The 13,857-nt window shown below is 43.3% G+C and overlaps 1 protein-coding gene across 2 annotated transcripts in view; it reads left to right on the top strand.

The window, feature by feature from the left end:
• LOC142905010 (retinoic acid receptor beta-like) overlaps window positions 1–13,857 on the top strand; it is a 149,653-nt gene that overhangs the window by 118,693 nt on the left and 17,103 nt on the right. For both annotated transcript variants that reach the window (XM_076051466.1, XM_076051467.1), the window contains 2 exons: window positions 1,971–2,131; window positions 13,314–13,490. In XM_076051466.1, the coding sequence (XP_075907581.1) occupies window positions 1,971–2,131; window positions 13,314–13,490 (338 nt within the window). The remainder of the gene's footprint in view (window positions 1–1,970; window positions 2,132–13,313; window positions 13,491–13,857) is intronic.

Raw genomic sequence — 13,857 nt, 5'->3', positions numbered from 1 at the left:
CTCGACCGTTACACAAAACTACCAGATATTATGAACATTTTGTGCAGTTTAAAACAATTATGACACTAATATAACAGCTGGCTGAAGGCCGGCAAGTAACATCAGCGCTGAAATGGTGCTGATGCTAATCAGGGAATAGGAAGGTTGTTATGCAAAGCAAATTTGCCTTCCTCTTTCTTTTTTTCCCCTTGTGCTCCAATTTTGTTATGCCTTGCAGCTCCAGACAGCCATGTGCCACTGTCTGTCTCCACCAGAAATAAACCCCAGCCCACGTCACCAGGCTGCGTCTCCTCCTATTCATCCGTGGCAGCGAAATACAGGATCACAAGCCGGATTTAGTCATAGAAAGCGCTTTTTCCGTGGCAAAGTAGGGCAGAGGATGTGACTGCCGCCAGCCGAGGAGGATCCCTTGGGTGCCTCGCTAGTGACGCTGGATGCAGCGCTCCTTGTTGTTTCTAAAGGGAAGAGTGCAGGGGATCAGAGGCCTGTTATGTTCCTGCTGGGTGTTACGCAATGCACCCTGATTGGTTTGCTTGGGCCTGCCGCTGTTGACAGACATCAAAGACGTACATCATGTAATAATGAAGCGAAGCAGGGCGGCTGGCATGTGAGTGCGCCGCCTCACTTGACGACAACCTGGATTTGCTGCAGCTCGTTTCTCTTGGTGTCACACAACTACCGTAGCTGGATTTTTATCAGAGCACTTCCTTTAGTTGTGTGTTGTTCAGTGACAGACTTATTGTCTGTTCACAGATGTAGGTTGAGATGTATGTACTCTAACATGTTGTATACCACCTGTACATACAACCTTTGATTTTCATAAATAATTAAACCTGCCAGTAGTGTTGCTAGGGCTGAGCCCACTAGCTGACATGATGCTTGGTTGAACATGAAACAATTCATTTTCAGTATAACTATTTTAATACAATGTGGAACAAAGAAGAATGTTCTTTCACAATGGGTCTTTTACAAGGGAGAAAACCCATTCAAGTTTTGCATTGTTTCTAAGTGAATATTGAGTGTGTCAGTGCCTAAGTACCCAGAACAGAAAAAACAAAAACAACTGAGGTTTGATTTCCAAATCCATTAATGGATTTGATTGTCACAGTCCTGACTGTGCTATACTACATTTTCAAGCCACCATCATTTGCAGATATTTTCGAGTTGATCTTCATAAAATGTTTGGATTTTTGCAGCATTTTATGAATTCATTTGCAGAAATTTTGCCTTTCCTGTTAAAGATAGAGTCTTGGCACCTAGATATGAAGTGTAGATCAGGATCAGACGGAGGTGTGAATTCTTTCACACCTCCGTCGTACTGGCCACTAGGGCCAATCTAGTCTGCATGTTTTGCATGCTATGGAGCACCTAGAGTTTTTATTTTTGCATTTTATAGAAATATTAGCCTTATTATATGCCTAGTTTCCTCTTTAACAGATAGAATTGCTGGCCAGAGTGCAACACATAACTATTAATAGCCGTCAGAAAAAGTTTTGTTTTTGTCTAAAAAAAAAAAAAAAAAGAAATTAATGCAACTTATAGAAACACTGAAAGCAAGTATCTGAACATCCAGACTTTGTTTTTTTACCAACTTTTTAAACAGGGGACAACCCAAGTACAATGTGTCTGTTGTGTTTAACTGTTGTTTTCTCGCTCTGTGGTTTGGCTCCTAGTCGACTGACTGAGAGATCTGATGGAAGTGAACTGCACTGAAAAACTTTCCGTCTGGAGAAATGTCTAAGCGTAAAACTCCGTAACTCACTGCACCTGTAAAAAGTTTCCGGGGGAAAAAAAAACAACAAACAAACAAAAAAAAAAACACCAACACGTCAATCCAAGCAGCAAAGTCCTTTGTTGTTTGCTCCTCTTCTCCCCCTTCAGTGCAGTGACATCTATATTTACTTTGACAATCAAGTCGCCCATTCGCCACTGGTCGTCGATGTTAATCCCAGTCCTTTGTTCTCCTTCAGCCGTTCGAAATGACCGTAACAAAAAGAAGAAGGAGAGCCCGAAGCTGGAGCTGGCAGAGAGCTACGAGCTGACAACCGAGCTGGAGACCATCATTGAAAAGATTCGCAAGGCCCATCAAGAAACCTTCCCCTCCCTCTGCCAGCTTGGCAAATACACCACGGTGAGCCTGCTGCCAAACACAGCCGCACAACAATCAATACAACTCAATGGAGGCATTATTTCTCCATAAACAGATATATTGTTTTCCCATTATGTGTGTGTGTGTGTGTGTGTGTGTGTGTGTGTGTGTGTGTGTGTGTGTGTGTGTGTGTGTGTGTGTGTGTGTGTGTGTGTTTTTATGCAAATTGCACCGCACGCTTCCAGCAGTATGACTTTAGAAAACTGGTCATGACAGCCGACCTCGAGCAATCAAACGGTGATGAAATGATGAATAAATCATGTAGAACTAAAACTCTGAAATGTACAATGGGGACTTAATTTTGATGAATGGAAGTTTTTCTCCATTTCTAATGTTGAGGGACTGAAATCAAAAAAAAAGCTCCTGCACACTGCTCTACTCTCTTTCTTTGGTTTTTATTGCAACGTTTCGGTCAGAAGACCTTCATGAGGCATCACATCCACATTTTTGGGAGTGATGAGAATTCTTTTGGAATAATGTTGAGGGACTGCAAGGAAGAGAGGAGACAAAATGAGATGCTGCAGATGGTGAAGTCAAACAATCTTCTGGCGAATCCCAATGACCAGATACTAGCTTTGAATTGTAATTGAAATGTGGAGGGGGGGGACGGCGGGGGGGTTAATTCTCATCTGAATCTGTATCAAGGTATGTGTGCAAGTGTCTGGTTTTAGACAGAGTTTAAATGGGTGAAGAGCTCTGGTGTCTCCACTCAGGCCCGGGAAGGTTGAGGGTCCCTCAGTCACACACTGGACCCTGAACCAGAATAATAATCAACAATAACACACAGAAATCTCTTCATTTGGAAACATCAGGCGCCTGCTCGTCCAGTCCCAACGTGACCTTCCCTTACAAGGACGTCATATTCCTCTCGTTTGAGTGATAACAACCGTCTGTGATCCCTCTGGGCTGCTTTTTACGACTCTGTGCTAACAGTTGGAGGTCGTGCAAATGCCGAGGAAAAAACCTTGGGAGTGAAAGTGTGACGGCGCTCAGTTCGCGCCCGCATTTGACAGGCGAGTGGCTGCAACTGCAGGATGGCCGATAAACTGGGTGTCAGCGGAGACGCCTTTGCCCAGTGTTGCCAACTTAGCAACTTTGTCGCTAACTTTAGCGAGTATTCACAGAGCCCTGTGGGGAATCTCTCTAAAATCTAGAGGCTTTCTCTGGTACTGGGATGGGAAACCACGTATGGTTCTTCTTACCTGCAGCGGTCATTCCCTCTCTTCCCACCCTGCCAACCAATCAGAGCAGATGTTTAAAACCCCAGGGTCCAGTCTTGAAATGAATTGCGTGTGTGTGAAGCCGGGGTGGGGGGCCACTTATTTAATGGGTCTTATCTATTATGGTTACAGTTACTCATATGATACTTTTACTTGTCACTCGTTGTAGGCAACCGGTCAAATAAGGATACAAACCAAACCAAATCATTATGCAGTCCCATAGAGCCTAAGCAGTTTAGTCTCACTTCCCATAATGTCTATGTAGCATACATGCGGACGCATCAGCCAATCAGAACGAGTCGAGGCACAGCATCACGCATGACATCATGATGTCAGTCTTTTCTGGCGATTCTCTGGCCTTTATAAAATATTTTTTTGAAAGATTAAAAGACTATGAGTTAAAAATCTGCAATGGAAAGATTTAATATGAACTGCATCCCAGGTCAAAGGTCACCCTGTCAGCTGTTTTACAGATGTTTATTTTTGTATTGCGGCCTATGGGAAAATGCTTTTTGGGCCGTATGGGGTTTTCAGCTGCAGTACCTCGAGTGACCACTGGAATAGAATCGCTGCATCGCCATATTGCCAGTCCAGTATCCAGTTCTTATAATACATCCATGCTGAGCAACTCCATTGGAATGAACGGGTCTCCATATAGTATCCGGGGGGCCTGGAGATGACATATAAGTTATACTAAAAAAAAACAACATGTAAATAAATGCATATATTACAGTCAGCAAGTTCTAGCTTTGATTGACAGTGGTGCAACAAAGCAAACAAAGAAAAAAACATTCTCATGTTATTTTTGTCGGCTCTGCTGTGCTGGATTTGGAAATCTCGTGGCACCTGTCAATCACCCGGAGTGCCGTTTCCACCGAGATAAACAAATTGCAGCGAGCAGCAGCCCGTCATTGCAGCGGCGGCGGCTTCATGTCGCGGTGATGAAAGCGACTCCAGACAGGTGAGAGACGCTCCGACGCAGCAAACGGCGCAGCTGCTGTTTGGGACTGCGTGCACAGCTGGTTTCAGGGTACATGGAAGCACATTGCAGCCACCATAGAAAAAAAAACAGGGCTTAGTAGCGTGAAACCATCATGTTTTTACATGAAAATTACCAGGAAATAACGTGAAACTATCATGCAAATTTTTAGGTGAACGCGCTCGCATCAACTCGAGTTGATTGAAAAGGAAGCCACAATAGGAGAGCGATTCAAAGGACTTTCAGGCTAGTTGAATCTAGCTCTATAATCGGTGTACAAATACAAAAAAATAACTTGCCCCATGATCTGTGGGTGCATTGCTGCCACATTAAAAAAAAAAAAAAAAAAACTGAGCTCAGTTTCACGTTCTACGTAAAAAATTATCACAAAATAACGTGATAGCTTCACGTTTTTACGTGATCATTTTCCTTAAGGAATCTTCACAACTCTTCATTTCCGCCTCCTCCTCCTCAGTCCCCACAAAGCCTCTAATCGCTGTAACCGCTCGCTGCTCCGCCCTCATCCCATCCCACCACCTCCCCTCCTCCTCCTCCTCTCAAGAGAAAATCTCCGGTTCTATGACATAAACAGTCGGATGAAAATCCACTGCCGACTGAGGCAGGACATAATAGCGCAGGGGGAAAAAAAGCCAGTGTTTGCTGTTTGCTGGAGTGGCAGTCGCTCCTCAGATAAAGCTTTAATCTGGATCAGCGGTAATTATGCTTTGCTCGCAGACTGTGAGAAGTTCCTCATTATTACCCGCGATTGGATCCCAACATTTTTTTTTCCTTTCTTTTTTTGAGTTGCCGCTCGCCGGAAACAGAGGAGGAGCGCCGGCGCCCCCCGTCGATTAGGTTAAAGCTCCAATTATGCTGCGAAATATTCAAATCCTAGTCGGCAGCGGTTTAGGAGTTCATTGGCGGGTTAGCGGCAGATCGAGCGGCGGCAGTGAGAGGGCTCAGCTTTGACGCTGAATAACGCGGCGCCGGTTGACAGTGACAGCGATGGAAAAACCGGCCGCCGCCGCCGCTTTTCAAAGACAAAATAAAACATTATCTCTCAAGAGGGGTGGGGGAGGGGTGGAGCCGAGCCCAGCCTATAGTTAAGAGTTCTATTTAGCTCATTATATAGCCTATACATTAGCCAGATTAGTCTATATAGCTACACTCATTAGCCACATTAGAAAAAAACTCACAGTATACGGGTATATGTACATATCTGCATTTCCATGACAAGTACGTATCATGTTAAAGGTTCAGTGCATAAGATTTGAAGATTTTGAGAAGAAACAGCAACATCAAGTGGTTACATTATTTTTGGTTACTTCCACTCTCCCTCCCCCTCCTGAGCTTGCCAGTGAACTACGGTGGCCTGCGCACCCAAACCTGGATACCTTGTCCTTCTTTGTTGGTTTATTTGAGGATGCCAGCGTTCACCCTAATTACGAAACACGCAGTCAGGAAGCTGGATTGTCCCCACCAGGCTTCCTTAGAAATATGGTGGTGCAAGATGGCAGCTAACTGGGAGGAAGACCCTAATTGATCTATGGATATTCCAATATATAAATATATGAGAACCGTTGGGTTGGAGTGGGCGGGAATGGGTAGGAAAACCATTTTTCATTGTACTGCGAGTATACGCTTTTATTAATGTATTTATGGGCAGTATGTTAACCTTTCACCCAATAAAAATCTTAAATCCGGCCAAATTTAACAGACTGGACCTTTAAGCGTCTTCCCACATCGATAAAAGGTAACGCTCGCCTTTTCTAAGTGTGAGAGCAATGCAATGATGGGATATATTGCCAGGTTAGTGACCACCGGTTGTACACTACTTTTAGCAGATGCATTGTGGGATACATTGAGGGGACTACATAGTGAATATCGATGTTCACTCAGGATTCCAAATGGTGTATCCTCTAAATAGTGAGAATGGGGGCGATGTTGGACGCAGCCTTTTGTCTGAGTGGTCGCAGGTGCTGATGACCCCGAGCTCTCGTCTTCTCCTCCTGCGCACACACCCAAATTTCCCTGCTTACCTTTGTCTCGAACGCGCCAACTTGTGCAATTTGTTTCGATAAATGTTCTCAAACGCAATTAGAATTCCCCAGCAACTTCTTTCTTGGCCTCTATCATATTATCAGACTTGTGTAATTTAGCGAGATTGGAAGAGGGGGGCTGAAAAAGAGGAGAATCCAAGTGCGAATTATCCCCCCCCGACACACACGCACACACACATGCACACCCTCCTCTGCTGCTGCTCCTTTGTCCCCCTGGAGGGAAGAGCATGATAGGTTGCTTTAATATCTGCCACATTCGCCAGAACCCCTCCACCCCACCGACCCAATGTGTGCAGTGCAAACACACTCCCCGTCTTTTACGCACACTCTCTCTCACACACACACTCACACACCCATACGTCTCGGCACCTCCTCCCTCCCCATCAAGTTGGGCGTCAATCAGCGGAATGTTGTTCTGCGGCGCTAGTGGTGTCGACCGCGGCTCGTTGTTCGTGATTTAAGCGCGGCCCTAATGCACTTCTCACTTAACCCCCGGATCGGACTTAATGATCTCCCTCTGCCCCTCCGCTGTTCTCCATCTCCCTTTTATCTGCCCTCCTCTCCTCCCCCGCTCACCCACCCCCTCTGGTGGCCGCACAATGGATGGTTTCCCTGCGCTATTGTCCGGCGGCCGCTGCGCTGACTGCCTGGTGGCGGCCGGCTGGGCGGGGGGGGATTGATGAGCGCACAGCTCGTCCGGGGAGGGTTGTGGTCTGATCCAATCAAATCAAGCTGATTCAGTGAGCGCCGCAAAGCCAACGGTCGCCCCCGATTGGTGAAGTTCGGAGGCCGCCGGTCTGCTCGCCTTCCTGCTTCTCACCTTGTGAAGTATTAAGTGAGCGCTGTAGAAATGACACCCTCTACCAATTTTCTAACTCGTGGTCTATACCCGTGGTTTTTTTCCTGGAGGGCCGCCAGGGGGCACTACGGGGGCCGGAAAAAATTGGAGAGGAGATGAGAGAAAAAATGCAAATAAGTAAATAAATAATAGAATCAAATCGTCAGATATAATCAAATTATTATTGAATACAATTTATAACAATAAATGGTTTATAAAACCTTGCTTATCGCTGCCGCTACACAATTTGACTTGTCTTTTGGACATCTGCTTTGGTTGTTTGTTGGACATAGATTGATTTGAGTTTTTCTAACTACTACTGTATAGTTTATTTTTTTGTACTGCATAGTACTGCAACAGTGTAGTTTCACAATTTGGGATCATTAAAGTACATCTATCTATCAATCTAATAATATATCATATGACCTGCCAGTCAAAATCATTGTTTTTATCAAAGTCTGGCTTTACCGCGATACAGAAAAATGGCCATGATGTTAGTTGATCGATTCCTTCTTGTAAACAGATGTAACTATTATTGACTAGCAGGTAAAAGTAAGAAAAAACATTAGTGAAAAACTTTTTGACTGGCTTTCATGTATTCATAATGATGACAGAGCATTAAAGATCATTATTTCATAAAACTGGTTGTAATGGAGTCCAATGCAGAAATGGGACAGCGACCACAAACTTTTAAACACTAGTGTGTAGATGCCCCCAATGTGTGTCTAATGCAACATGCACTAAGTTTCATACAATGATGACAAACATTGCTGAGAACAAATTGGACTTGGTGTGTATTATTTTAAGTGCTGCTGTGCAAAATCTGCATCTTTTTCGGTCTGTTACATCATGAAGCACTTCTCCTCCTTATCCCAGTGTCTCACCAGATTATAGCAGCGACAACTAGTTTGCCACAGACATTTTTCTTGAGCAAGGCACCTTATCCTGAAGATCTGCCGATTTTTATTAGTTTCGTCATCAGTGTAGAGAGATTAAATCTTCATCTCTGAGCAATGGCACGATTATATGGGGGTTTGTTTGTCACTATTAAACAACCAGGGGACAAAAGACAGGGCTGTGTGAGCTAAAATACAAGAACAAAACACAAGTTTGTAGCAGAGTTGACTCAAACAGACGCGATGAAATGTTATCGACCAATGATAAAGAGTTACAATTATTATTAGATATAATGGTTATTTATTATTTCAGAATATGTTTTTGCTCAGTAAAGACACCACCAATATGCTTTGTGTGGTGGTACAGGCAACGTTCTGGGCAGTTTTGTTTACCTGTTGCAAATTGAAATATTCTAGACAGCTATGTCAAAAGAAAATATTTCTGTCTGGCCAAGTTTTAAATTGGTCCTCTTTAATTAATAAATGAGCTTTCATTGATGACTCACTTTTATCCCTGTCTAACCTGTTGGCAGTATGAGTGTATGAAATATAGAAAAAGTTATGAGAGAGATATTAAAGGCATCTTGTCGTTGATTACGTCTCTGTTTTTTTCCAACACAGTCTACACAGCCTCAGGTGAAATAAAGTCTGTTTGATGTTTCTGAACTTCTCATGAAATATTCTTGAAGCCAAAATCCATCTTTCATTCACTGCATCCCATTGGACCTCTGGCGAGAAAGCCTTGTCTCACATTTGAATGTTCAGTGTGTGATATTTGGAGATTTTGAAGAATAAACAGCAACATCAATCATGTTAGATTGCAGTGTCCCCCTCCTCCTGAGCTTGCCAGTGAACGACGGTGGTTTGGCACCCAAATCTAGATACCTCGCCCACCTTTTTCTTTGTTGGTTTATTTGAAAGCGTGAGCAGTCACGGTAATATGAAAGGCGCTGTCAGGTGACCTGGATTGTCCACATCAGGCTTCCTTAGAAAGATGGCGGTGCAAGATGGCAGCTAACTGGGAGCATTAGATAGTCATAATAATGCATTTATGGGCAGTATATTAAGCTTGTACCAGTATAAAACCCATAAACCAAGCCAAATATTGCAAACTCGACCTGGACCGGCCATGAAGTCTAGGCTTGTGATTGTTCTAAAAATAAAAAATAAAAAAAGTTAATAAGTGTACCATGTGGTGAATGCTGTGTAGGCCAAGCATATTGTTTTCTAGCTACTTTGATGGCAATAAATCTTTTAATAAGATTGTACAAATGTAAAAAACCACCAAATATGTGTTATTTATTTCCTGTTGATTCATTTGTTTGAGGTAGTTCTGTAATGAAACATTAGCTATATTTTCTCTTAACTCTTAACAGAATTTATGCAAACAGCAGGATGTTAAACACTCCGTGGGCACGGCGGAGCTCTAAACTGGAACTTCAACAGTTGGAAATTGTTGAAAGAACTGTGAATAAAACTCACAGCACCATGAGCACCATGCATTGTCCCTGATGGTCCCTAATCTGATCAATAGAATCCAGGCTGACACACACTGAATTTTTTATCATTTCAAAGTTCTTCAAAGTTGTTTTCCCAAATGGTACATTATGCACTAGTGTCTTTGCCACTCTGAGGAGACTTAGAGTAGCGACATCATATCTGGCATACAGCGGTAGATTGCATAACACCCTGGTGACCAGGCGTCACAGATACAGACGGTATATGGCGTCTCTCTCTCTCTCTCTCTCTCTCTCTCTCTCTCTCTCTCTGTTGCTTCTATCGTCTACAGCTGCAGGGTCCGAAAGACTGTCTGTGCTTTCTTGCTTCCACTGGGCAGCAGGCTTATTTTGAAGCTTTAATATTCAATTTGTCTCAGTTTGGGGGTGATTTGTGTTCCACGGTACTTTGCCATCTTCTACATGTGGTTCAACAAAGAAAATGAGAGCCGCCCACAGCAGAAATAGTGATTGCCTACTCCATGTATAGGATGGAGTAAAGCTGCTTTAGAAGTGAGTCGCAGCGTCTCTGCAGATGGGAAAGCCGGTGTTCAAAATGTATTGGGAGCTCCCCATACAAATTAAACTGTACAATTCTAGTTTGCAGTTCCTTATAATGCATTTTAAGGAAATGGTTTTTTCAATATTCTCATCGCACATAGCACAGTTCTGCTTTCAAATCTATTGTAGTTGTTTTCTCAGTTCTTCCTCTGCTGTTTTCTGATGATCATGTATTTTACTTTGCTGAGGAGTACTAATTTATTTTTTGTAGTTAATGTGTTTCCATGAAACCTTTTAATGTGCATTGGTGAATTCATGGAAACTGCATCATTTAGAAAAAAATACAATTTCAACACTCATTTTAGGTGGTTTTGTCTGAAACATTAAAACATTAAAAGCATAAAAAGCAGGTTCACAGAATGAACTCTGTATATTGGCAACATTCAGCTCACTGGACCTGCTGCTTGTTTTACAGTATCAATAGCTCCAGCCCCATTTCTCCCTGAGGAGGTAGACTGGTCAGGTCCTCTCAAAATTGTTTAAAAGCACATTGAAGTAAAATGTCCAAGGCCTAAAATCAAATGTCAAAAATCTAGCTGGCTTCGAACTGTAAGTGTGTCACCCAGAATGTTCCATGCTGCTGTGTGTCTGTCGCCCTCTATGCTGTCTATACTGTGTGCTTGGAGTTGACATGCCATGTCCTTCCCACATGTGGAGACCAACTCATGGAGAACAGATGGGCCATTCCATGTTAACCCTCAGAAAACAAACAAATGATGATCACATGTTGCGTCCTTGCCATCAACCAGCTCGCCAATGGCTATACAGCCAATCCATTCCCCAACTGCTGCTCGTTCTCTCCTCTGTCTGTCAGAACATCTTCATCCTGATATTCATTTCATTTTGTTTGCTTCCTCCTTTCCCCCCGACAGAGTCACATCATCTAAACTACAGCTCTGTAATGTTGAAAATTATGTATGGTGAGCAATAGGGGAAATTCTACCCAGTACCTGAAGTCGTATCAAAATGTCCACCCTGAGACCAGATGGTCCTGGGTAGATGAAATAAATAAATAAATAAATAAATAAATAGAAAGCAACTGTCTATTGCTTCGTAAATAAATAAAAATAATTATCCTAAATATGTTATGTTCTATATATATTATATGAAGGGTGGCTATTGTAGATCATCTATAATATAAAACTGGTTTGAGTTATTTCACACTTTTTTGTTGAATACATATTCCATGTGTTCATTCATAGCTTTGATGCCTTGAGTGACAATCTGCAGTGTCAATAGTCATGAAAATGAGAGAAAAACCATTCAATCAGAAGTATGTGTCCAAACCTTTGACTGCTGGTGTATTACAACATCTCTTTGTGTTCTAGTTACAGGCAGTCACATGGAAATCATGTCTCTGCACTTTAAGCACCAGCCAACAAAACTAAACATTTCAGCTACATGAATGTATGATAAGAACATCCATGTTTGCTAACGATCATTTTAGCTTTGACTTTGTGAAGCGCTGACAGTGCTGAAACCGGAATCCACACCGCTACGTTGACTTGCGCTAAAAGAAGAGCCTCTGTTTGAAATGTAAATAAGCTAACAATGAAAAAACTTATCAAAAAATGACCTTTCAGAGATTAGAAGGACTTTATATATCAAACAACTGACAGGCGTGTTTTAAAAGTGAGTCTAATGTGAAATTTGAAGTGGAATGGGTGTGTATGGGGATGGAAGGGCACTTCATTTTTAATGGCTAATATCTAAAAAGCAAGCGAGCATTTTGAAAAATGAAATGTCTGTAGCTTCAACATTAAAAATAGCAAAACATTCACAAATATCCCTTTAATCGTGAATGGTTGTGTTGGAACTTTGCTCCTCTGGTGACACCGGCAACATTCATTCATGATAATGTACAATGACGGCCTTTGAAGATGCAAAATGCAGTACATTAATTGTATACATGTATACATTTCGCAACATCAGCCACTTGAAAAGTTCATGGCTCAAAGTTTGATGGCTGTGTTCAAAATGAACCAAAGCACTGACCTCTGCTGAACCAGTTCCATAACCTTCTTCGAGTGCATCATTAGATTAAAAAGACGTGAGAGAGAGAGAGAGACTGACTAAGTGACTGACTGGTGATGACATTGCTTATTTAATTTAGAAGGATCAAAAGACTTGGATTAAGTAACAACTCTGACAGCTCAGTTTTCAGCTCTCCAAACTTTCCGCTTTCACCCCCCAGGATTGTTGACTTTACTCTGTCGGCAATTCTGAGCAATTAATCTGACACTGCCTTATCGCAGCGGATAAAAATAACCCCCCAAAAAATTGAAAAATGAAAAAAAAAAAAAATAAGCATGACATAATAAATTTGGACACAATATGTAAAACCGTTGTGTTGTTGCAGGATGAAACCTTGTCTGCAAAAAGCCAAAAACCAGACCGACCAGAAGGAGCATGTGTGTGTGTGTGTGTGTGTGTGTGTGTGTGTGTGTGTGTGTGTGTGTGTGTGTGTGTGTGTGTGTGTGTGTGTGTGTGTGTGTGTGTGTGTGTGTGTGACACTGGCTGTCTTGTGATTCTTGATCAAAGGCCAGACATCAACAAACTCAAGCATCCGTCTCTCACTCTCACACCTCACCTCCCCCCGGCTGAGTCTCCCAGGATGGCCGCCGCCACGACGTTGTCTTTCCCACAATGCCTCTCTGCTGCCGCCCGCTCAACTCCTCTGCGCTTTCATCTGTCGCTCCCTCCCTCCCTCCTCTTATCACTTCAACTTTCCTCTTCTTAACAATCGCCGTCTTTGCCACCCATCCCCTCCACGTCCTCCGCCCATCCCCGACGTTCTGCCGGTGCTTTTCTGGACCGTATATGCTGTTTTTAATGGCACCTCTGGCTTCAAACTGCTCTCAGCTCGCTGTCAACCGCCAAAAAACCTCCCACTGACACTGTTTGGCTCATTATCACCGAGCCTGACCCGCCAACTCAGCTCAGCTCAGTGAAATAAGAACACCTCTCTAGCTTTGAGTCCCCTGCTCTTATGGAGCCTGTTTACTGTATGCAGAGTGTGACACGTATAGAGCCGAGCGCTGAGATGCTCATTAGCAGCTTCGCCTGATGCCTCTCCTCACCGTGTGTGTGTGTGTGTGTGTGTATGTGTTGCAGAACTCGAGTGCAGACCACCGTGTCAGGCTGGACCTGGGCCTGTGGGACAAGTTCAGCGAGCTGGCCACCAAGTGCATTATCAAGATCGTGGAGTTTGCCAAACGAGTGCCTGGCTTCACGGGGCTGACCATCGCCGACCAGATTACGCTCCTCAAAGCTGCCTGTCTGGACATTCTGGTGGGTGTGGATTAGTGTTGCAGTACTGGAGGTTGGTCTTGGTCTCCAGGCCACTTTTTAAGGGCCTCAGTCTCGTCTCGGACTCGGAGGCACTTTTACCCGGGCCTGGTCTCATCTCGGTCTCGGACTGGGTTTTTTTGATCCAGACCAGTGGAGACGCAGCCATCACTGTAATGACACGGTAATAACAGAAAAGAATCCAGCTGCTGCCTTGTTTTGCGCTTTTTTGGTGAAGCAAAGTTGTTTCTTTGAAAATGGTTCAAAATAGTTGGCAAAGCAGCAAATTGGTAAAGAAAATGATTCAAAGATACCTTGCTGAAAAGAGATGTTGCTGCTCCATTTAGAAGCAAAGTTAAATTAAAAAAAG

The sequence above is a fragment of the Nelusetta ayraudi genome, unplaced genomic scaffold, assembly GCF_046127955.1.
Source record: "Nelusetta ayraudi isolate G7.1 ecotype Tasmania unplaced genomic scaffold, CSIRO-AGI_Nayr_v1 ptg000135l, whole genome shotgun sequence".
Taxonomy (NCBI): Eukaryota; Metazoa; Chordata; class Actinopteri; order Tetraodontiformes; family Monacanthidae; genus Nelusetta; species Nelusetta ayraudi.
Note: the sequence above shows the minus strand (reverse complement) of the source record. Positions and strands in the feature narration are given on the sequence as shown.